The sequence below is a fragment of the Glycine max genome, chromosome 20, assembly GCF_000004515.6.
Source record: "Glycine max cultivar Williams 82 chromosome 20, Glycine_max_v4.0, whole genome shotgun sequence".
NCBI classification, from domain to species: Eukaryota; Viridiplantae; Streptophyta; class Magnoliopsida; order Fabales; family Fabaceae; genus Glycine; species Glycine max.
Window position 1 is genome coordinate 35,354,979 of NC_038256.2, and position 26,206 is coordinate 35,381,184.

A 26,206-nucleotide genomic window follows, 5' to 3' on the forward strand; every position below is an offset into this window, starting at 1 on the left:
AGATATCTCAATAATATTAGTTAAAAATATTAAAGATTTTTATAGAATAAATTTTAAATTTTATCTGTGATATATTATTATTACAAAATTACTGTTAACTAATTACACATCACTACAAGTATAAGTTTTTAAAGTGTTCACTTAAATAAAAATCAATTATATTATTTTGGTATAACCAAGAGGTATGTGAGGTTTTTAGGGAATGCTTCGATAAATTTATTCAAAAACACTTATAGTATAAAAAATAAAATGAATTTCTCCTTAAGTTAAAGTTAATTTATGCATTAACTAATTTATAGTAGATCTCGTATAGTTTTTCATATAAATTCTTTAAATGATTTAAAAAAATTACCAACCAAGTTTTCTAATAATAATTAACAAATTATTGCAACAAACTGATACTTTTTTTTATCACTCTAAAATATTTTAAAATAGAGAAGAATATGATATTACATAAAGTTTATAACAAATATACCATGGTTTTTTTTTATATAATAGTCCGACCGACCGATGAAAAAGATGTCAAAGAATCTTTCGTTCATAAAATTTTAAAATGCTTCATGCATTGTTATAAACTATGAAAAAGTATAAACTAAAAAATGAAAAGGGTATATTTTGTGGTTTCACCGATATATTCTCTTATTGAGAGTACTATAGACATTATCAAACATTAAATTTGATTCGTCATACTATTTAAGCTTCCGAATGGCAGAGATTATCATCAGATAGATTTGGTCGCTTCCAAACTTTTTTATACATGCCACTAAAACATTGAAATCCTATGCTTAATTAGGGGATCTATTGAAAGTTGTTAATCATCTAATATTTATTTTTAATTTCTATAAATGAAAATCCTGTGAACATGGGAAGATACTCAATTATCTATCAACTGTAGTGGATAAAAAGTTAAGTGTACATTTGTAGTTTGGGAATAAAGCTAGTGAGCATTGAGAGTTACCCTGAATCTCTCAGGCGTTGAGTTTCAGAACATAACATAAGCATGCCAAGTGGTCTTCTCCCCACCCTTCATCCAATTCCAATGCCCTCACCATCCGTTTAGTGGCGTTGCATATAATACTCCATTTCCATTGTCGTGTTCCTATGCCTACACCTTTTCTCAAACAAAACTCTCATCACTTACTTATCTGTACTTCAAAATCTTTTTTGCATCTACTCAAGATTTCATTTCATCCCTCATCCCTTTTTCTTATTTTCTTTCACCTCAACCGAAAGCAAGTTCATTCTCTCTTTTTTTTGCACTGTAACGCTGTCATTGCATGTACTTTAACTCAGTTCTTTTCCTTTAAATTCGCAATTTTCTTATATGATATCCTAGCTATCTGTAATATTTTATCCAAACCAATTACTCTGTCAATTAACCCTAATTACTATTTTAACCCGTGCTTTATATGAGTGACTTTTAATATATAAATTTTATTGTTATATTAATTATCATAAAAAATTGAAAAAACATTTATATCATATAATTAAAGTATATATATACATATATTAAATGACTTAAACAAAGCTTAATAACTTTACTTTTTTATATTGAAAAATTTCAATGAGTTGAATTCCTAGGTTGATCATGGTCAAACCTTAAGTTTCAAACAGCTTCTATAGGTAATTATAAATTATTTATCAATAAAATTATTAAATCAATAACAAGATTCAAACTCAAAAATATGATATACAAATTATCTTTATTAACTAAAACAACCTTTATTATCAATAAACCCACTGAAAATTTTATTTATAAAACATTATGTATATTTGAATATACTAATAATTTTCAACATAATGAATAGTGGAACTAAAATTTGAGAATAATTATTTATCTTGATATATTTCAATGTGTAAAGATTTTGAAATGCACTACAACTAAAGTCAAATATATAATTTATTTACAATTATTATTGCTCTTTATCTTCAAATACCTTAAATTTAAACGAAAGATACGTAAAAAAGGAACTAACATTTAATAGTGAAAGTAAGAAGTTAAGAAAATAATTATTAAAAAAGTTAATTGAAATAATTTATAATTTTAAATTAATAAAAAACATTTTCTTATTTTTTACTTCATTTATTCACTTAAAAATTAATTTCATAAAAAAATATTCAACATAACACATATAATTAAAACTGTTTTTTTTTTTACTTTTTACTTCTATGATAATAAAGTTTAACAGAATGTTTCGTGTTAAAATTTCGCAAGACTTGTTTACGACACTAGATACAAAGCTCTGTTCAGATAAGAGAAAATTATTAATATTTATAAAAAAAAAGGAATTAAAATGAAACAAACTTTTTTCTATAAACTAATTTAGAAAACTCTGTTATTTAACCTGACTAAAAGTTAATTCTAATTTATATATAAGTTAATTTTAACTTATGAGAAAAGTTATTTTGTTTTTTTTTTCTTTCTCATAAAAGCTTATATTTTTTTTATCTAAACAGGAACTAATTTTTTCTTTTTTTACTAAAAGTAAAGTATCTTCTAGGTAAAAAATCATGAGACTAACTTCAAAGCGCATATATCATTGAAGTTGATTTTATTCTTTGTTCTTAATAAAGTTTTTTTTAATCAAATACGGAGAAAGGGGAAACTAACTAATCAAGAGCTTAATAGAAAAACATCACTTCAAAATTTGGTTTTGCAAATTAAGAAGTGCCCTACAGAAAATAGATTCAAATAGTGAATCTTGAAGTTAGTAAATAGAACGAAAAAAAAAAGTTAGTAAATAGAATATTTGATATTAAGACATGATATTTTCTGTCAAAAAGACAAAAATACATGATCTTTAAACACATTTCACTGGAATATTTGATACACATTAGGACACGATCTTTAAAAACACGTGGAATATTTTGATACACATTAGGACATGTTTTTAATAAATATTCTGATACAAATTAAGACCTCTTTTTTCTTTTTGATTAAATTAAAACATGTTTTTATATTTAGTAAATATGAAATTTTTAGTAAAATAATAAATAAGTATTGAACCATATTTATAATTTATAATTATTTTAAATGAATTTTTGTAAATAAATAAATAAACTTTTGTGGTTTTTTTGGTCTCTTTTAATATTATGATTTTTTTATTTAACTGTCTAAATATTGTTTGACATTTATTTCTAATAAATATTATGAATTATTTTTTTGGGGGAGAATGAATTACTCATTTAATCCTTAAAACGAGAGATTAAATAAAAAATCAGAATATTCAAAAATATCAAATGAAAATAAATAAATAGTCATATAATAACAAACTTCATTTTATGTAGGTCTTATTTTGATTCTCTTTTAAAAAAATAAGGAATAAAAAATGTAAAAGTCGAAGGGTGACATTTCAATTAATTTGATCAATAAGTATCTTTAACACTCTTTTCTAAACAAATTACTTATTATATAATTTTATTTATCATTGGAAGAGATCTAAGTGTCAGGATTAACTTTCTTTAACAAACAAGAATACAATTAGTAAACAAATGAATTTTCAATACTTAAATATTTCATTTTTTTTACAGAATACCTAAATAAATCCACAACTCCAGGCTAAAGTATTTTTAATGTAATTTTTTAAGCTGTTATCTACTGATAAATTCTGATGTATAATAAAATAATTAGTTTTCATAATAATTATATTACAAATTATATTTGTTATGACTTTTAATTAGTTTTACAGTGGCTGGAGCGCATTAAATGTCATCCATGAAAAATTGCTCGTGGCATTCCAACTAATGATCTCCGCCATTTTTGTCACATGACAGATGATATGCATTGCCCATTATGAGAGATTGAAAGGGAAACTCTCCTCCATTAGTTTCACGATTGTATAAAGGATAAGGGTATCTGGCAGAAATTTGGGATCGTTATAAACCCAATATTTTTTTCAGGAATCAACATTTTTCCTGATTGGTTTTTCGCGAATCTGAGTAGTACGTAGCATCATGAGTTTGGGGCTTGGCACCAGATTTTTGGTGTGGTGTTGGATAGACTCAGGACTAATCTTTGACGGAGGATGAGATATTGTTTAATATTAAAGGTATGATGATGGAGTTGCAGCGTGCAAATAATTAAGGGGTTTATAGTTGTGTTGAATGATCCCCGAAATGATTATAATGTAAAGTCCATTAATCCCAGGTGGATTCCCCCCTGCTGGGGTTTTTAAAATTAAATGTGACGGTGCAATCAGTGGTAGTAATGGTAATTAAGGCCTCGTATGGAGGTGTTGTTCGTGATTGCAAAGGCCAGTTCTTATTAATTAGGTTTTGCATGTGCTCTGGATTTTTGTGAGGTGAATAGGACATAGATGATGGGAATTGTGCATGGGCTGAAGTTGGTGTATTTGCACTGTTTTAGGAAGCTAATCATAGTCTGATCCCCAAAATGTGTTATCAATCTGCTGGGACCAAGGGTGCTTAAGAGATCATCCTCTTTTCTCTATTGTGGAATAAGTTTACCACATGAGTGGTAAAACTTTGGGGTGTCATTTATCTTTTATTTCTCGTAATTTAAATAAGATAGCCCATGGCTTTGCTAATTAATTATGAGTTATGTAAAATGTTTACTCAAGCTCCTGTTTTTATTTTTTATTTATGATATTCCTATTTAATTTGGGTTTGCTTTGCCCGCAGCCATTAAAAAAAAAAAATAGCTTGACAGTGTAAAAGTTTTACAGTGGCATTGCCAAAATTATAGACTCTTAACGTATGTTATATGAACTGTCAACGTATGCTACAGTAAAAAAACCAATTTTATTAAATGTTATTAATGTGCTTTATAAACTTTAAATTAAAACGGATACCATATAACAGTAAAATTGAACTTTACTCACAAGCTTTTCATGCTCCAGTAGAAAATAAATAGTTTTATTTTTCTTGCATGTTTGATTGGGCACATTGAATTTTATATTGGCGTTAAGGGGGTGATTGCTAGTTGAGACGTTTTTTATTTGCTGGCAATCATGAGTTTCTCATGTTCTGATATATATTTTAAAAAATTAATATTCTTGGAAAAGAATATTTCACAATAATATTTCTAATTAATTTTTGACAAAAAAGTTAATATATAAAAAGGTAATTTTTTTATTTATTTTACTACAATAGAAATATATTATGCTATTTTTATTAAGTTATATAATATGATAAATAATTAAAATAATCAATAAAAATATATATAAATCTTTGATTGGTAGAAAATTACCTAGAAATTTTTACGTCAAAAAATCACAATTCTTCGAATATAAAAGAAAATAATTTTGAATTTAGATATAGTAATAATATTAATCCAGCACCAGCAACAGCACCATGATTCATTGATTCCTCATTTCCTACTACTAGACTGAGCAAAACTCAAGCATGTGGCAGTTGCAGACATTATAAAGCCAACCTTTGGCTCCTCTCCCATTTCGCACTCACAAACTAAACCCATCTTTCCGCAATGGACTCCTCCTCCTCCTCCTCCTCCTCGTTTTCGAGCCTCCGCGCGTACCTCAGCGCACTCTCCCACACCCCCACGCGCCTCGCCCTACGCGCCCTCTCCGTCTCTACATCCTACGATGAGATGAGCCAGGTCCGCGCCCGCTCCGGCACCAGCATGCGCAAGACCCTCCGATGGTTCGACCTCGTCTCCCTCGGCATCGGCGGAATGGTCGGCGCCGGCGTCTTCGTCACCACCGGCCACGCCACCCTCTACGCCGGCCCCGCCGTCCTCCTCTCCTACGCCATTGCCGGCTTCTGCGCCCTCCTCTCCGCCTTCTGCTACACCGAGTTCGCCGTCGACATGCCCGTCGCCGGCGGCGCCTTCAGCTACCTCCGCGTCACCTTTGGTCCGTTCCCTTCCCGAGACACACAAAACACGTGTTCTCAAATCAATCTCTACACGACACATATACGTTATTACTATTCTATTTTATTATTTATTGTTCCTTTTCCCTTAACATTTTGTTTCTCACCTAATGCAACGGCGTCGTTTTCGCAGGTGAATTTGCAGCCTTTCTGACCGGCGCAAACCTTGTGGCGGACTACGTGCTTTCCAATGCCGCCGTTGCCAGAGGCTTGACGGCGTACCTAGGCACCACAATCGGAATCTCCTCAGCCAAATGGCGCCTCACGGTGCCGTCTCTTCCCAAAGGCTTCAACGAAATAGACTTCGTCGCTGTCGCCGTCGTTTTGCTCATCACTCTCGTCATCTGCTACAGGTTCTTTCCACAGTTCTTACAATGAAGCTTCATTCTCAATCTTGAGACTCTTGTGTTATCAATTACAGTATAAACCTTGGATTCTGTTTTCGTTTTTCAGCACGAGGGAGAGTTCTGTGGTGAACATGATTCTGACGGCGCTGCACATATTGTTCATAGCGTTTGTGATAATGATGGGGTTCTGGAGAGGGAATTGGAAGAACTTCACCGAACCCGCCAACCCACATAATCCCTCCGGTTTCTTCCCGCACGGTGCAGCGGGCGTCTTTAAAGGTGCTGCCTTGGTTTACTTGAGTTACATTGGTTATGATGCGGTTTCAACCATGGCAGAAGAAGTGCGGGACCCAGTCAAGGATATTCCGGTCGGCGTGTCGGGTTCTGTCGTTGTCGTCACGGTTCTCTATTGTCTTATGGCAGCATCCATGACCAAACTTCTCCCTTACGATGTGGTTCGCTTTATTCACCATTTAATATTTTTAAGTTTTTTAGTTCCGGATATATTAATGCTAGTAACTTACAAGAATTTTATTGCGAAAAATAAAAGAGTAGAAGGATTTTTTTTTCCCTAAAAAATCTAATGTCTAATCAGTCTACTTTTATGGCAGACAAAAATTGTAGTAAACATTAAAGTGTCTGCTGGTTTAGATATTCATAAAATTATCATTAAGCTAATTACCGAAAAGGCACGTAGGGTAATTAAGTTGAATTATGATGTGTTTCTTGCTGTTTAAATTTGGAGGTGTTACAAGTTACTAGTTACATGAGTTGTACGGATCGATGATAATAGAAGTATGATTATGATCTGATTTGTGTACGCATGCAGATCAATGCGGAAGCACCGTTTTCGGCGGCGTTCAGTGGAAGATCGGACGGTTGGGGATGGGTGTCTCGAGTGATAGGAGTGGGGGCCAGTTTCGGGATATTGACGTCACTGTTGGTGGCGATGCTGGGTCAGGCTCGTTATATGTGCGTCATCGGCCGCTCCAATGTGGTCCCCTCTTGGTTCGCTAGGGTCCACCCCAAAACCTCTACCCCTGTCAACGCCTCCGCCTTTCTTGGTTGGTACCTACTACTTACCTGAATTCAACACTAATTACTATTCAACATTTTCATACTTACTATGTATATATCTTGGATATGTTCTTTTGAATATCTATCTGCTGCTGTGTTGTTTCTTGCTTGGCCTGGCACTTGCCAATGTGTTGTGTGGCCCTTGTGAGTTATGTTATGTTATAGGTGTTGATTGTGTGATTAGATAATCGTGATAATTGTTTTGTTCTGAGGTTCTGTGATGGATCATTAATGTAATGTGAATGGGGATATTGATTCTTGACGCATTGTCTTTTGGCTGAGGTTCTGTGATTAGATAATTGTTTTGTTCTCATTAATGTAATGTGAAAGGGGATATTGCTTCTTGACGCATTGTCTCGTTGACAATGGAGGATGAGATTGAATTGAGCCTTATCTATATCTATGTCATTTAAGTTGGTGGATGTTTTTATGATCCATAAATGCGTATCGCTGTGAGTTTGTTTGTTTGGATTTTGTTAATATATATGAAGAGGAGAGTTGGAGAATTGGTGTTCGACCTGATTTCAAACAAATATCCAAACACACAAATTTTAGGATCTCTCTTATCCTACTTGATGAGTCTCTTTCCGTGTGATTCTTGCAATCTGATTCTTTATATAAACTCGCTGCTGTGTGCCTAAGTGTGTAAATTGGCATTGTGTGCGAATAACACAGTAACACTCCTAAAACAAAAAAAGTAAGAGAAGGTGTCAGATACATAGCTTCACATAGATAATTGTGTAAAAAAACCCGTTGTTTTTGCTTTTGTAGCATTATTTGTATGAAAAATTATACTTGAACATTCAATATGCCAATTGAAAGCCAGCGAGAGAGAAAGATAAAAGTGAAAAAAATATAGGTATTATAGATATTATTATTTGATATGAAGAGAGATAGGGAGAAAGAAAAGGTGTTTGTTATGTGTTTAAAAAATATGAGTGTCCATATATTATCATTCTATTTTTATTTGAAAGTGAAAGTGGGTAATTCAGCACTCCAAAATAGTACTTCTTAGAAAAGATTTTCCCATATGGGTGTCACATGTTGTCAAGCTTTGTGAGCCTATAACGTGGTTTCCCATATTTTGTATAGTACGTAATATGTGGTCCCCCCCGTATGGTATGTGTGCCTATCGCGTCCTTTACAAGGACTAGCTTGAAATCACGCGTTCAATGAACAGTATCTTCACTAGATATGGATGGAAGGACTATGATGACAACTGTGTTTTGCGGTTAGCTGTGTGGTTTAAAATGGAAAGATGTGAATCAATCACTCATGTAAAATAATAGGCTTCTATATGTGACGCCCGTTTTTCCTTTCCTTTACAACCCATTAGAAGAATAATAAAGCATTTCACATGGAAGATATTAGTGGTTTTTATTGATTCGACCCCCACTATTGGACGAGTAATATATTCTTCTTGATTGGAATCATTGACTGATCATGACCTTAGCTCTATGTAGCTAGTTAAAGTTACCCCCAATGATGGATTATTTGATTTCCATGATTTTATGCTCTGTGGTGCGTTTTGACTTCTCACACTCCTCTTGTCTAAAATTCCTTTTCTTCTCTCCCTCTTAAGGCTAGGCTATTTGAATGGTAGCATGAAAATTGGAAAATATGATTTGTGCATAGTATTTCTGGTGTCACTCACTCATATCCTCGTACTTTTTCAGGTATCTTCACAGCTGCAATAGCTCTTTTCACTGATCTTGATGTCCTCTTAAATCTGGTGTGTATTGGCACCCTCTTTGTCTTTTACATGGTGGCAAATGCCGTGATCTATAGACGTTATGTGGCTACAGGGACAACGAATCCATGGCCTACATTGTCCTTCCTCTGCTCATTTTCCATAACCGCAATCATGTTCACCCTTATTTGGAAATTTGTACCCACAGGAGGGGCGAAGGCAGGGATGCTCAGTGTCAGTGGTGTTATTGCGATTGCAATATTACAACTTTTCCATTGCATGGTCCCTCAAGTTCGAAAGCCAGAATTCTGGGGTGTCCCATTCATGCCGTGGATACCCTCTATATCAATCTTTCTGAATGTGTTTCTGTTGGGATCACTGGATGGGCCATCCTATGTTCGATTTGGATTCTTTTCGGCTGTTGCGGTGCTTTTCTATGTCTTCTACAGTGTTCATGCCAGCTTTGATGCTGAAGGAGATGATTCTTTGACTGCAAATAAGAATGGGGAAATCCACGTGGAATCAAAAGAAATTGAAGACCAAAGTTTCGAAGTGTAGATAGTCCTTTATTTGTGTTCTTTTTCTATAAAAAAAAAAAATTAAGTTAGGATCACCTCAACCTTTTTGGATGGTTGAGGATCACTTGGAACAAGGGAACAAGGATGTGGGGGAGGGAGAATTATGTGGATTACATATTAAATTAGAATAGGTTGCAACTTTAGTAGAAGTGGCGAATTGTATAGTTAGACAGGCTTAGGTTGTGATCTCTTTTGTAAATTCTCTGGCTTATATCCCCAAATCAAAAATGAAATTATAAAAAAAAACTCAGTTTATCTACCCTATCAACTCTGGGACTTCTAACGCCTAAACACAACTTTGTGATACTGAATTATTTTTTACTTTCATCACTTGATATATTTATCTGTTTCTCTCTCTTTTTTTAAATCTATTTCATCCCTCCATTAATATATTAAAAAAATGAAGTGTGTACCTTTAGCATTAATTTTTTTTTACCTTTTTACTAAAATAAGTGATTTCATAAAATTATATATCAAATTACATAATTTTAAAAATGATTTATTAAAGATGAGTGATCTGACATTTGACATTGATTATAATTATTACTGAGATATAAAAAAGTAATTTTTACATCAATCAGTGAAAATACCATCTTTGATCAATAGTCGTCAAAACTACTCAAGAAATTTCATTTTTTTAATGCTAAATGGACTTTCTCGATCTTTATGAGTATAATTAAGGATATAAATATTTTGTAAGAAAAAAAAAATGATAGTAGTTTTTACATGCAAAAATATTAGAGAAATGCTAACAAATACATTTAGTTGAGATGCTATATGGACTTTCTTGATCTTTGTCGGAATAATTAATGTTATTATCCAAAAAATTAATAGATACACCCTTCGATTTCAAATATAACTTATTTAATGTTATTATTTTTAAAATATTTTTTATTTAATTGGAATTTTAATTTTAATGATTTTTTTATTTTTAATATCAAGTTTAATAAAACAGGAAACAATATTAATTTTAATTATAATTGATGTAATTAAATGTTATTAATTAACTTTTTTTTATTAGTGTAATTATATTTTTTACTTATATTTGAGAACGAATTAAGTATATAGTTTTAGATGTATAAAAAGAGAAAAGTGAAAATATGATGGACAATATAGGATAATAAAAGAGACAAAATAAGATAGAAAAAGTATATAAAAATATAGTTAAATATTTTTTTAGTTTTTTGTTTCTAAAATATATTTATTTCTATAAAATATGAAATTGTTAGTTCCGGTAAAATAAGTGATTTTTTTTATTTCTATAAAAAAATATTTAATTTCCATTCCTCTAAAATTTAAAAACATTATTTTAAATCCTTATCATTCATTTTAGTTTAGATAAATAACATTATTTTTAGGTTCAAAAATATTGAGTCATGTATTGGCATTGTACAGCATATATGCATTCTTGCATATTACCTCATATGATCAAGTGATTTTCTATTAGACATACAAGTAGTAAATCGACATCATATGATGATAGGAATAAAAAAATATTAATTTATATTTTAAAAATATTTAAAAAAACTTTTACGATTTCAAAAACAAAAATTTTCTGATTTTACGAAGATGAAAAATATATTTAACACATAAAAACATTAGAGAGGGTATATTTGTAAAAAAAAAAATTACAGAGGCTATATTCTTTTTTCCAATGTGTGATTACTATTGAGGTTGTAAACTATGTCAATGGAATTTTCATTGGCAAGCTATGGAATGGCAAGGAGTCTGTTTCAGAGGGAAAAGGGCAAGCTATGCAATGACAGAAAGTAGACATGATGTGGCTCTGAAAAGAAGAAAACGAAGGGGTATATAATGCTGCTATGTAATAATTGGTGTTGATTCTTTCATCATTAACATAAATTTTGGAAATTAATTAAAAAAAATATGCAGAATCCGAGGATTAACTTGCTATGGTTGTAATTTGATAATGAAGAATCTGATTAAGTGAAGTACGTACACCTTGTGCTGTCACATCTTTTAGGTCATAGCAAGCATTAGTAAATCCAACTTTCTTGTTAGATGCACGGTGAATTTTGCATCTTTACTCTTTAGGCGCCCTTGCTTTAAGTGTTTTGTTTTCAATTGTTTAAATTACAAATTTTCTTTTTGTAAAAAAAATTCATATGAAAACAATGGCAAGTAATAAAAAATATTTTTACATAAAATTTTAACAGTAAAAAATAATAATATTTCTTAATTAAATGTGAATATAAATTAAAAAAATATTTCTCTAAAATTCATTACTTTTAATTTTCTTAATTTCGATTCATGTATTTAAGAATTTTACTTTTGTGTTATTATAAAGAAATACTGTATAAAGAAGGCTTGTATTTAGTCTATAATTCATTTAAATTGAAAATATGAAATTCTTGAAAATTTAATACCATGCATGATTAGTTTAGGGTGTTCATTGGCCGGTTACTTTGGGTTTAATTTAAATTTAAATGTGAACTTATTATATTTAATTAGATTGGTTTGATTTGAATTTAAATTTTTTTATTACTTTAAATATGATGAAGATTGCGTTGGTTTGGTTCGAGTCATAAAAATATAAAAAATAAATGAATTATTAAAAAAATTCATTTTTTTATTTTTTAGTCATATTTATTATATATATATATATATAATAATAATCCTTATTTTTACATAACTAATTATATATTTTATTTAAGATACTTATTATAGAAATAACTTTTATTCCCATCAAAATATAGGATATTTACCTTTCACCATGGAAATAAGGAGTAAAGCAAAATGTGAATATTTTATATCTCTAAAAAAAATACATATAGGAAAGATTTTTTAAAATCTTTTATCAGATATATAGATGTGAAATTTTCAAGTTCACTTTCCCATAAATGATTTTTATTCCTTCAATCAAACACTACCTATATACCTAAAGACAACTAACATATCACTTGGATTCATTAAGTCATTCTCACTATAAATATGGATTCGATTATTCTTAAAGACAACTAACATATCACTTGGACGACAACTCTTTTCAAAGACTTGACGCTCATGGGATAATTAAATAACTGTGATTAAGTAAAATTACTTATGACTTAGGCATGTGTAGTGATTCTCTAATTTTTTAGGTAGGATTCTACTAGAAGTCCATATATGTTATTGGTGTTTTGCTTGTCAGTATTAAAGATCTCTCCCTGTTTAATATCTTTTATATTTTAAAAAAAACTCAATTATCGTGAGAAAGTTTTGTTTAAAATTATAAAGGTGATTTTTTTATCACCTATCTATAAACTAACATTTCAAAGAATTTGTTATGTTAAAATGTATTTTATTTCCTTTTGTTCAATATTTTTTTTTAAAAAAACTTTTACTTCCACATGATTTTTCAAAGAATAATAAAACATTTTTCCTGCCAAACATCACCTAAATTCCTCCAAAATGAAAAAAAAAAAGTCACGTGAAGGACTGACTGGAAATAGGAAATGCCACCGTGTAAGCACTAAAGCCGAAAAGTACTTTGAGGTAAAGAACTTTAAAAATCGATTTCTTTACGGTTTTTTATTTATAAAAAAACGTATTTTAAAAATTGGTTTTTCCGGAATTGATTTCTAAAGTATGTTTATATTTTTTTATACCTAGTTTAGAAATTAGTTTCCTAGGAATCAATTTTTAAACTAGATTTTTTAAATAAAAAAACTCAATTTTTTTTATATCTAGACCATTAATTTTATCGATAAGATTTTGATCGTTAAATGTGTGTTGCTTCAATCAATGATATCTAGGTCGTTCATTTTTTTGGTGTGATCTTGGTCGTTCAATGTGCATTCCTCATATTGGTGATATTTAAGTCGTTTATTTTGTCGGTGAGATCTTGATCATTCTTCTTGAAGTGTATGTAACAAGCCATTAAACATTATAAATATAGTCTACATTAAGATAATATGATCCATCACCTCAAACTTCACATAATGACTATGCTTTCTATGTTCGAGAAACTCTCAAACTTCACATGCCTTCAGTTATATATTACTGCCGCAGACACACCTACACAAACAAGTGCACTTTCACCACCAATTTTTGCAAGCTCTTTAAATTAAAGGATTTTGATGAATATCTCGATGAAACAATGAACCTTGAATCTAGTTTTGAAGAAAAATCCCACCAATTTATTTGATTGTTATTTTATTGTTTAATGATTTGTAGTTGTCATATATGTTTTTCATTGTTGTATTATTGAGTTTCCATCATGTGTGTTTTAATGCCAAAAGTTTGAAGTATGGATTGTGTATTTGAAGTTTTAGTAGTTTTTTTCTTGTTTTTGACCACTTCATTAATGCGTTTGAGGGTCGAATCAAGACTCAAAGTTGTCTTAGTGACTTCATTGACATGAAAAATACGAAAATAAAATATTATTTTAACCAAAATAATTGATACACATAACAGTCTAAGTGTCAAAAGTTGGCCTCATGGATTAAAATCTTGAAGTTTTAGTATTTTTTTTTCTTGTTTTAGACCACTTAGTTAATGCATTTTGGGGCTAAATTGAGACCCAAAAGTTATCTTAATAACTTCAGTGACATGAAAACTTCAGGAAAAAAAATATTATTTTAACCAAAATAACTTATACACATAACAATCTAAGTGTCAAAAGTTATCCTCATAGATTAAAATCTTGAGGTTTTAGTAATTTTTTCTTATTTTTGACCACTAACTCTACCCTTGTCACTTATTATGAACCTTGATCCATATGTATGTTGCACAAACCTTAACCCTTGTATATTAATTGAACCATGGACATTCATCGTAACCCTAACCCTAGCTCAAAGACATCTTTTGCTTTTTGCCAAGGAATCCAATGCTTCAAACCCCTAACCCTTGGTCATAAACCCTTAACCTTGACCCCTATATATAGAAGTCATATTCACCTTTGTTTAACACATTCGCACAACACTTTTTTCTCTATTGTTTTCTTCCAACTTTACAAACACAAACCCTCTATCATATTTCTTTCTCTATTACACAACATGTCTTCCTCATCTGTCAATTGATTAGTACACTACAATGCTCAAATAATCAAAACAGATAAAGGGAATACGTTTCAATGTCCTAACCCGATGTTATTTCAAACAAAGCAAGACCTCACACTTGAAGTCTTGAAAAGAAAAATCCACCAAAGGCTCGGACTTCAACCATTGGACCAAGTATGCAATATTTCATTCTGACACCAACAAGTAGTGGGCGCAAAATGTTCTAGTTTACAATAGTGCAACTTGTTGACAACGAAAATGTCAAAGATATGATTTATGTTGTTTGCCAACATTAGACTCCTTCATCCATTGAATTGTATGCAAACATCCAATTACATAGACTTTTCACCCCAAACCCTCATCCAATATCTCATGAACCTTAATATTATCCTCAGTCCCATTGTTCACATACATCTGATGTAACCCAAGATACTTTTGCTTTAACCCAACCATAAAAAAATTTATTTGAACCAAACACATTTTCTTTTACTCAACTTATTTCTGCACCATTTTTCACCAATTTGTTAGAATCACAAACATTTGATGCTACTGAGGATCAACCTCACCCTCACTTGAGTACCCCTACAATAGAGCCTACCTCATCAACAAAACCAAATAAACCTAAGTTTACAATAGAGTCTGACTTACCTAACGAAGAACTCGGTCCCTTTAGTGAGGAAGAAGACAAAGTTCTACGCACTCAACCCAAAGGAAGATGATGAGGAAGAAGCTAAGTTTGTTTCACCAATAAAAAAATGTACCACTATAGTACATACGACCAAACATGCATAATTTTGAATAATCTAATTTTGAAGATTCTGAATACGATCATAACTTGGATCGCAAAGAAGTCCAACATCTGGTAGAGACTCTCTTTGAATGGATATGTTTTCTAACAAAACAAGAAGTACAACATATTTTACAGTGGTATCATGTGGCAAAGGATTCTACAAGACACAACTATTGAACCCAACAACACTAATTGTCATTTGTGATGACAATAGTTGTGCTTGGAGGTGTAGGACAACATACATCCTTGAAAGCAAGCAGTGGGAAATAAGAAAGCTTCTTGAACCCTATACATGTTCAAGTCCATCAATCTCATAAGATCATGCAAAGTTGTCATATTTTCTCATTAGTAAAAGCATTCACACGTTGATTAAAAATTATCCATTAACTTCAGTGCTAGCCTTGATATCACACAACAACAAAAAATGAAGGATACACTATCATGTACCAAAAACATGGTTGACAAAGCAAAATTCCATTGAAAATATCTATGGCAACTAGGAAAGATCATTCCACGATTTACCGAGATGGTTGCAAGCTATGCAAAAAAAATTTCCTGATATGGTCGTGGAGAAGAAAACACTACCAATGACACCACAAGGAAGTTAAACAGTAAATGATTTTGTGAAATTCCATCGTCTTTTTTGGAGTTTCAGATATTGTATTAATGGATTTCAATATTGCAAGTCTGTGATTCAGGTCGATGAAATATGGTTGTACGGTAAGTACAAGGGGACTCTCCTTATGATAGTTGCACAAGATGACAAGCGTAAAATCCTTCCAATAACCTTTGTCGTTATCTTGTCATTATCGAGTGTGAAATAATGGAAGCAAGACTCTTCTTCATCTAAAATTTAAAAAGGCATGTCACTCCACAACATGGTCTATGTTTGATTCCAAACAGACACAAGTCAATAAAATGTGTTTACTCAAGACGTGATAGTGGGTGGACGACACATAATTTAGTGCATGTGTTCTGCATTTGCACATTACACAGAATTACACAGAAAGGTTCAAGAACAATGAAATCAAAAAACTAATTATCTATAGGTGAGTGTTAAACTTCTTTTTTTTCATATTAAATATTATTTTATTTTGTATTATTCACAATATTGAAATTGTATGTTTATGACTACTCAACATATGCAAGGACAGAGCAACATTCAATCACTAATAATAATTTTGAGTGAGGAAGCAGATGGTCATTAAGCAATTAATTGACTTAGTGAGATTTCACAAGAAAAATGGATTCTCGAATGGGATGGTGGCTGACAATGGGGACAATTGTCGATTAATTTGGTAATTAAGAAAACAAGAAATTTACCAATAAGTGCGTTAGTAAAATCAACATATCGAAGGTGTAATGCATTGTTCGACAAAAGAGGGAGAGAAGTCACAACAATGCTTACATCTAGTCAAGTTTATACACAAGTACTAAATAAGGTCATCGAAGATACACAGAGAAAGGCAAATGCTCACATTGTTCTTAAGTTTCATTGATGCGACACACGGTTCTTGGTCAAGATAATAAACCCGAGAGAGGTGTGGGCTGCTGGAAATTTCTTAGTTAGGCTGGATGAAAGGTAGTGTGACTGTGACAAATTCCAAAAATTGCACATGTATTGTTCTCATGTTGTTGTTGCTTGTAAGCATGCTTACCATGAATATAGGAACTACATACATCATGTGTATATGTTGAAAAGTGTCTCCAATGCATACAGAGGATTGTTTAGAGAATTACACAACAAAGCGTACTGGCCACTGTGTCACAAGCCAATTGTTTGCCCCGACCCAGAGAAGAAAGGAAATTCTAAGGGTTGTCGTGTCTCCTCTCGTATCCACACCAAAATGGATATCCGAGAATTAAGTCAACCAAAACGATGTTTCGTGTGTCGCATCTCAGACCATTCAAAGAAAAATTACCTCCACCGTATAAGCTCAAGTGAATAACATTAAATTTATGTCATACTTTTCGTATTTTAAAATTTTTGTTGTATTGTTTCAAATTTAAATATTTTATTTTATTGTTGTTAATTTTATGTATGTTTTGTAATTTAAATATTTCAGTTCAATTCAACTTGTTGGTTACATATATTTTTTTTAATTTCAAATATGTATTTTAATAATCAAATAAAATGAAAATACAAAGGAATAAAAATACTATTTTTTTTAGTTTCAATATCAAAATATTTTATAATTTTCATGAGAGTAATCAGATTACACTACACTACTCATGGAATCATGATCAATCAATCAATTATTGCACCAAAAAATCTTTTAAACTAACAATTAGAAATAAACAATATGAATTAAAAATAAATATTTTATCAAGAAATAAATTTAACCAAACACCTCCCTTATCTATTTCTTAAAAAATGTTTTTTTAAAGTTTAAACAAACTCATCTGTATCTATAAAACATAATCAAATAAATCAATGATCGTCAATAAATTATACCCATGTTAAACTATTAAATTACCTTTGGCGTTAAACTATAATTTTACTTTTACAAAACTATTAAATTTTTTAAAAATCTTTTATAGTCTATAATTTGAAGTTTTCAAATAAATATGTTAAAATAAATTGTTTTTGAAATTTAACTTACCAGTTCAAAAATCATCACATATTAATTGAAATTACAAATAAGTTGTAGTAACAGGTAACAATACATCTTTACATCTTTACGGTGGTTTTCTAAATAAATAATAAAATAATGTAATAGGAATATTATCTTAAAATTGTTTTTTTACCAAAAAATTTATAAATTAACTTTATTTCATTTTTAGTAAAATATTTTAAAATAAATTTGTTTAATAATTAGAATATGAATTAGAAAGTAAAATATATGAAGGGATGTGTTTTACAGAATGCGTGTAAATGTTCCTAATATTTATAAAAAAATTATAATTTATCATCTCATTGTGTCATCTTAAATATTTTATTTCATTTAATTTATGTCTTTTTTAAAAAAAAGCATGTTCTCAAACTAGAAAGTGGTCTCACTTTTAAAAAAAATCAATAATACAAAAAATAAAATTTAAAGAAATAACGAAAATAATACAAAGTATTCTCAAAATAAAATTATTTTCAGTTTAAACAATTCAAATATAAATATAGATAATTAAAAAGAAAAAAAATAAAAACAATTTAAAAAAAAACAAAAAAATAAAAGAAATAACAAACAAATAAAAACCAGTTTAGAAAAACGATTTCTAAATTGAGTTTAAAAAAACCTAATTTAAAATTCAGATCCTGAAAAACCAAATTTTAAAGAACATTTTTTAAAAAATAAAATAAAATTGTGCAAGGGAGAAATTAGTTTGTCATGAACTGATTTCTTATCCTATAGTAATTTATATCATTTGTGTAACTATTTTTTTATTTGTATTATTTAAATAAATATTTATTTTATTTATATTATTTACGTAAAAAAACACCCGAAAAAACATTATATATAATGTAACTGAAAAAACAAAAGAAACGAAAAGTATAGACCAAACCATCTTTTGGACACATTTGTATTTTTGAACTTTCTTTTCTGCATCCCTAATGATGTGACTCCTTCAATTATAGTGTCTCGAATTTTCAACTAAATCAGTACTTTGTGCTATAAACCAGAATCTTGCAGATCGAATGAATAAGGAAGTTGAATGAGGGATGCATATCATTAACAAGATGATCTATTGGCTCCTCTTGTTTCATTCATAAGAAGATCCAGTTATTCTTCTGTCCAATTATTTCGCATGCACCATCAATATAATTAATTACCGCCCACGGAATAAATTTATAAATATGAATTGTTTCTTCCCAGTTCATTCTTGTTGGTCACCTTAAATATTAAGTTTCACAGTAGCAAATAACTAGTAAACCTCACATATAACTGTTGATGAATTAAAAATAGTAATTAAGAAAAGTGTAACAGAAATCTACCAAATCACCACGTCCGCGCCTTATCTAACTTTGCTAGTTGGATGATAGTGGTCTCTAATTGATAAAATAAGCATATGGACAAAATATTATGGGCCAATATGTTGGCACCATGTTTTTCTTTTGTGTCTTAATTGAACCATCTTTGTCTGATGCACCATTTGTTTTGCTCTAAGTTGCCTTGTCCCTTTTTATTCTTTTTTGGTCCTAATTACTTTTCCCTTCTCCCCCATCCTTGATTTCCCTTTCTATGGTCCCATTTATGTGTGTTGGCCGGTGGCATCTTTTTATTTATTTTGAAGCTGCATTCGTGTCTGCTATTCCATCCCACTGTAACTTCAACAATGAAAAGGAACAGATTCAAAGTGCCGAGGAACATATAAATGAAATTAACTCTGCATCAAAAGAATAGAGAGGACAATTCTAATGCCCAAAGAGTAATCCACATCAATATTCCATTCATGTTGCATGCAATTGGAAGAGAGCAAGGAACTTTTTAGTTGATGTGAAGACTACTAACTAGAAGTGTTGGGTTTGTGCGTATGTAAAGACTTTCATCTTTGTTTTTTTGTTCAACTTCTTTTTCAATTGGCATGTCAACATTTTTCAATAAAAGTTGTGACTTTGGTATCCCACGAGTATCTTTTTCATAGATAATCCTGACCGAAAGATATGACCAAATATTAAAATGTGAGTAAAATTCTTATCGGAGATTCAAACTTTGATTCATCATATTAAAAGAAATTAACTCCTTCTACTAGATCCAACCCATGATGGTGTCGAAATTGTGACTTTACTTAAACAGTAAAACATTTTTCCAGTAAAGTGGCATGCATAATCGGACTTTACTTGAGTAAGCATCCTTGACTTAATGTTTCTCATCATTCTCTGTCGAGTATCTTTATTGTAACAAGAGCCATGAGATAAGATCGATGCTCATTTAAGTTTTTTGGATCAGTTTGGATAAACAGTGTTCAAAGAATTTAAAGCATTTATATGAAACAGTCAATGGACATGGATTCCCATATCCAATCACAATTGGTCGTTTCCACTACTTGGATTCCAATTTATAATGTCAAAAGGACAAAGTTCAACGCCGAAAGTCTGTCTTGTAATGAACATATGAAAAGCAGATATTGTATTTTTATAATTTCATTGGATATACTATTGTCAGTCCATGACAACACTTTACCTCACTGGTTTTCTATGTTTACCCTTCTTCCAATTTTCTACTTAACGTAATGTGTCTACTTCAAGTGATTTGATTTGGGTCATGGAAATTCTGTGATTCTCCTTTTCTTTCTTTATTGTGTAAAGGATTTCTTTCTGCCCTCATGCAACATGTGAAGACAAAGTTGTCAAGTAGTAGCACCAGCTAAAAATATCTTATAAAAAAAACCAATCAGAGAATTAACTCACTCAAGATATATATATTCATTTCTCACCTCAACTTGCAGCATACATACATGTCTTTTATTATTTTTTGCATTTCTGTAAAGTACATCCCATAAAGAGGTATAAATAGAGAAAAAAGGGGTTGAGGTTGAGGTTGAGAGAGAAAGAGAGAAAGAGAGAAAGAGAGAAAGAGATCTTCTTATGATGGGTTGGGTATCTCGTATTTGTTTTGTTTCTTTGCTTCAGCTTTTAGTTAGTTAAGATATGGTTGATCATATGAACAGACTTTCTCAATGGAATTCAAAGCTAGTTGTTGCGATGATTGTGAGAATTCGACCAAGTACTACTACTCAGTGTGGGATTTAAAGACTTGGGTCCCTGACACAAGATGGGTTGGTTTAGTTGTCTACTCAACTTTGTGAGGTCCACACACCACACACTTGATTTTATTTTTGTGCATGTATTCCACATATATCTTTTTTTCCTGTTTCCATTTGTCACTTTGCCGTGAAAATTATGAAGCTATTGTGTCGAATATCAAAGGATATCAATGAGTGCATAAAATATGTAAATCATTGGCTAACCTTAATATTTTATTTTCTTAATCAAATAGAAGAAATGGAGAATGTCAATGATGAAGTGAGATAAAAGTTCTCTAGGGTGTACATCCCATGTTTTATAATAGATTTTGGTTTGATTTCTTTTCCTATAGTTTATGAATGTAGAAAGCAGAATGTAATTATTTGTGCAATTAAGTATAATTAATTAAGAGAACAAACATTCTGAAAGTATATGTGAACTCAGTTTAGCCACCATATTAGTAATATTTTTAAGGAAAAAATATTGATAAACATTAAACACAGTGCAAGAAGTATTTTAATCCAAATACAAGATTGTCACGGTTACATTCATAGAGAAAGACAAAAACAAGTTACAATTTAACTAACCAAAAAAAAAAAGTCATTGAGTGTTATTATCTCTGTTGGCCTTAAATCATATCCAAGATCTAACCTTTATCAAGTTCATACCACAACCGCAGTCAAAAGGAATACCCTTTTTAACTTTTGTGATTAGTGATATGCACTGCTTCCGAGGTTGAACTTGGAACTTGGAAGTGTAGGAGTATTTGTATCCTTTTGGGCTTAAGGAGTTCTTTTACATATTTAGGCCTGAACCTAATTTCATATCAGTATTACTATTTGAACCACCACTTTTGCTATTAGAACTACTCACGTGGATGTCTTTTAGCTATATTCTCAAATTGTCCCTTGGATAGAAACACAATGAAAACATGTTTCCATTGAATAAATGGGGTGAAAAATAAAAAATAATGGAAATACGATTTTGTTGTACAAGTGTGCAATGAAATCGTGTTTCCATTATTATTTGGGGTGCATAAAAAATAAATCAACGAAAATATGATTTCGTTGTATAATGCACAACGAAATTATATTTCCGTTGCACAAACAGGAGGTGAAAAATTTAATTCAATGGAAATACGATTCTATTGTGCATTGTACAACAATAAAGTCATATTTTTCTTGTTGGTTCAACATCAACGATTCCAATCACCATCCCAAACAACAACATTGATTCAACAACAACAACAACAAAGATCCAACAACAAAACCTGCAACTAAAGGGAGGGCAAGGGGCACACAGATCTTGATAGTATGGGGCAATGGGTGTGTGGATCTTGATGATCATCGACAAGGTGGATGAGGATGATCGCTTGCGGTGGTTGGTGAACTGGAATGGGTTGCGTGCAGTTGTTGAAGGATGAGGATGAGGTCGCACCACGATGGTGAAGATTGGAGGTGGGGTCGCACATGGTGGCAATGGACTGGGGTGGGGGGCTAAGAATTCTTAGGAGAAGGTGAAGTTTTAAGAAAGGGAAGTTTGTAGGGATTTGGTGAGTGGGTAAATGAGGAATCTCCCAAGGTTGGTTGGTAGTGCCAATAGTAAGGATTGTGATGTAAACCCATTTGCACAAGGATTGAAGATGGATCTTCAAAGGTTTTTCTTTCTTTTTTTATGAAATTTATTGAATGAGAGAGAAAGTGACGAGTTTATGGAGGGTTGAATGTAAGGTATTTGGTTCGAAGTTTGAATGTGTTTGGATGAAAAATGAAGATGATAACAATGGTGTTCAAGTGGAATTAAAGAATGAAGGTTTAGAAAGATGAAGAAGGGGGTTGGAAGAATCGCTCCTCCAAAATTGGTGTCACACACAAGGTGATGTTCCTTGATAAACCAATTTCTTGAATCACTCAAGTAACTAAGGAGATTCACTCTCACACTCTAGAAGGTAATTAAAAACTCAAATTCAAGGTCTGTTTTTTTATTAGAAAATGTGCAGCCTATAAATAGGAATGTCATCAAGTTGGTTACATAAATGAAATGATCACCCATAACAACAATTGATGGTGTCATTAAACCTAATTAAAACTATAATTGATAACAACAATTGATGGTGTCATTATACCTAATTAAAACTAGAATTAAGACACATAAACATATGGAAAATTGTGCAACTCCTTGGTTAGTCAAGAGGCAGTCACAACCTAGAGTTTTCACCTTATTAAACCTTAATTTCTTTAAATTAAAACAAGCTTATAAGTGATGCAAATCCCAAGAGAATTGACAGCCACTTTAACACAAGTTTGGGCCTTTATTTCAACTAACAAAATGCTAATAAAACCACTCAACAAAAGTGGCACCCTCTACACTTCTTGGAACATGGTGCAATTAACAATCCGAAACTTCTCCACTTGTAACTTGGGCCTAAATTTAAATAGTATGGTTAACACTTGTTGAAGAGCTTCCTTGGCCTTCTTTGTTCTAGCCCTTGCCATAGGTCCTCCAAGTCCTTCTAAAGGTTCCTTGCCCTTATTCATTGCCTTGTCCTCATCAGATTGATAGTAGGAATGATAGTTCTCGTTTCATATTTGGGATCTAACTTGTGAGTTGGAAATGACCAAAACGGAAAGGACCAATCATGCCCCTGGGCCAAGATCAAATAGGGATCGAGATCACACTATCCCTACTCTACTCACAATGTTCTATTGGACCGTAGAAACAAATCATAGGGTTTTACAGCTTGGAAGGATAGTAAAAACAAGTGTAAATAGTGACATTCATCCTTGAAAGTATAAGACACTAACAAATTGATCCCTAAAAGATGAAAAATTCAAATTTAGTTCTTAAATATACAAAGATTGCAACAAATTGGTCATGCAAATAATTTAAAGATAAATTGATCTCTAAAATTTACAACTTAATGCCAAACTAATCCTCATAAAATATAAATGACTATCAAATTGGTCCTCAATGACAGATGTAGAGGGGTCACGGAGCGATTCTAACCCCCACCCCTCTTGATACCTCTTATGTATATACATATGCATTTTTAAGATAGTTAATGCAAAATTGTGTGAAATTAATTTTAAATGGTGTAAAATAATGATGGTTAAGATTAGATAGTACAAAATTGTGAAAAATTAGGTGTATTTTTGGTTATTTCAACAATAAATGAGGAGATAACTGGTGTAAAAGTTATTGTTCTTATGATAGTGGTTAAAATTATTACCATTTAAAATAAAAAATTATTTTGATTTCATGTGTAAAAGAATAAATATATTTTTTTAAAATATTATTATTAAAATTTACATATTTAAAAATTTACCAAAAAAAATAGTGTTGGATCAAGTGGCCTCGGAATAATTAAGAAGGGGGGTTGAATTAATTATTAATGAACTTTTACTAATTAAAATTTATCCTTCTTAGGCTTTTACTATGTTGTTAAGAAAGTAAAGAACAAAAATATAAACTTAACCAAAAGTAAAAGCGGTAATTAAAGTGCACAGCGGAAAATAAAGAGGGTAGGGAAGAAGAAGACAAATACAAGAGTTTTATACTGGTTCGGCAACAACCCGTGCCTACATCCAGTCCCCAAGTAACCTGTGGTCCTTGAGATTTCTTTTCAACCTTGTAAAATTCTTTACAAGCAAAGATCCACAAGGGATGTACCCTCCCTTGTTCTCTTTGAACAACCTAGTGGATGTACCCTCCACTAGAATTGATCCACAAGAGATGTACCCTCTCTTGTTCTCAGTCACAACAACCCAAGTAGATGTACCCTCTACTTGTACCACAAAGGATGTACCCTCCAATGTGTTAAGACAAAGTTCTCAAGCGGTTAGTCCTTTGAAACTTTGTGAAGGGGGAAACAAAAGAATTCTTAGGCGGTTAGTCCTTTGAAATCTTTTGTTTATGGGGAAGGGAAGAATCAAAAGAATTCTTAGACTGTGTCGTTTTGAATTCTTTGACAAGGGAGAAGGGAGACACAAAAGAATTCAGGCGGTTAGTCCTTTGTTCTCTTGGAAAAGGGAGAAGAGAGGCACAAAAAGAATTCAGGCGGTTAGTCCTTGGCGAATTCTTTTTGGCAAAGGGAGAAGGGAATGAAAAAGATGAATAACACAAGTTTTGTTTTCAAGGTTTGGAAAACCAGAAAACTTAAGAAAGTTTTTGCAAAGGAAGAAGAAGAAGAAATTCAAGAAGATGTTCAAAGAGACTCAAGGGTTGTAAAAGATTGTAATGTTTGTACTTCAAAATGCAAGTTAAGGTCTTGCTTTTATAGACTCTTCATGTCTAGTCAAGAAAACCATTAGAAGAGTTATGACCTTTAGAAAAACTTGAAAACCATTGGAAGAGTTACATCTTTTGATTTTTGTTCAAAACTTATCACTGGTAATCGATTACCAAATCATTGTAATCGATTACACAAAGCATTTTTGTGAAAGAATGTGACTCTTCACATTTGAATTTCAATGTTCAAATACATTGGTAATCGATTACCAAATCATTGTAATCGATTACACCATTTTGAAATCAATTGGAACATTGTAAATTCAGTTGAACGCTTTTTTAAAAAAAAAAAATCTTTGCTACTGGTAATCGATTATAATAAACTAGTATTCGATTACCAGAGAGTAAAAACTCTTTGGTAAAAGGTTTTGTGAAAAATTCATGTGCTACTCAATGTTTTGAAAAACTTTTTAGTACTTATCTTGATTGAGTCTTTTCTTGATTCTTGAATCTTCAACTTGATTATTCTTGATTCTTGATTCTTGATTCTTGAATCTTTAAATCAAATTTCCTCTTGATTCTTGAAGTGTTCTTGATTCAATCTTGAACTCATTCTCTTTTGATTCTTGAAGTGTTCTTGATTCAATCTTGAATTCACTCTCTCTTGATCCTTGAAGTGTTCTTGATTCAATCTTGAACTCATTCTCTTGGACTTTTTGTCATCATCTTTGTTATCATTAAAACTCCTTGAATCAATCTTGATTCAATATCATGAAGCTTGCTTCTATAAATAATTCCCCTCTAATAAATTTCTGAATTGTGTCTTTTAGTCCTTAAACATTACAATTTAATAAAAAAAAAATTTCACAATTTCAACCCTTTGTTACATTTTTGAACAGAGATTATATTTATATTTTTATCTTTTCAAGAATCAATTTTGTCCCTTTATTACACTTGCGGGATG

General features: G+C 31.2%; 1 protein-coding gene across 1 annotated transcript; it reads left to right on the forward strand.

The window, feature by feature from the left end:
* Positions 1–5,320: 5,320 nt before the first annotated feature.
* LOC100816464 (cationic amino acid transporter 7, chloroplastic) lies at positions 5,321–9,773 on the forward strand. Its single transcript, XM_003555173.5, has 5 exons — positions 5,321–5,834; positions 5,987–6,206; positions 6,307–6,655; positions 7,030–7,264; positions 8,954–9,773. Exons 1-5 carry the CDS (start codon positions 5,447–5,449, stop codon positions 9,523–9,525), a joined length of 1,764 nt encoding a protein of 587 aa, XP_003555221.1. The 5' UTR covers positions 5,321–5,446; the 3' UTR covers positions 9,526–9,773.
* The last annotated feature ends 16,433 nt before the right edge of the window (positions 9,774–26,206 follow it).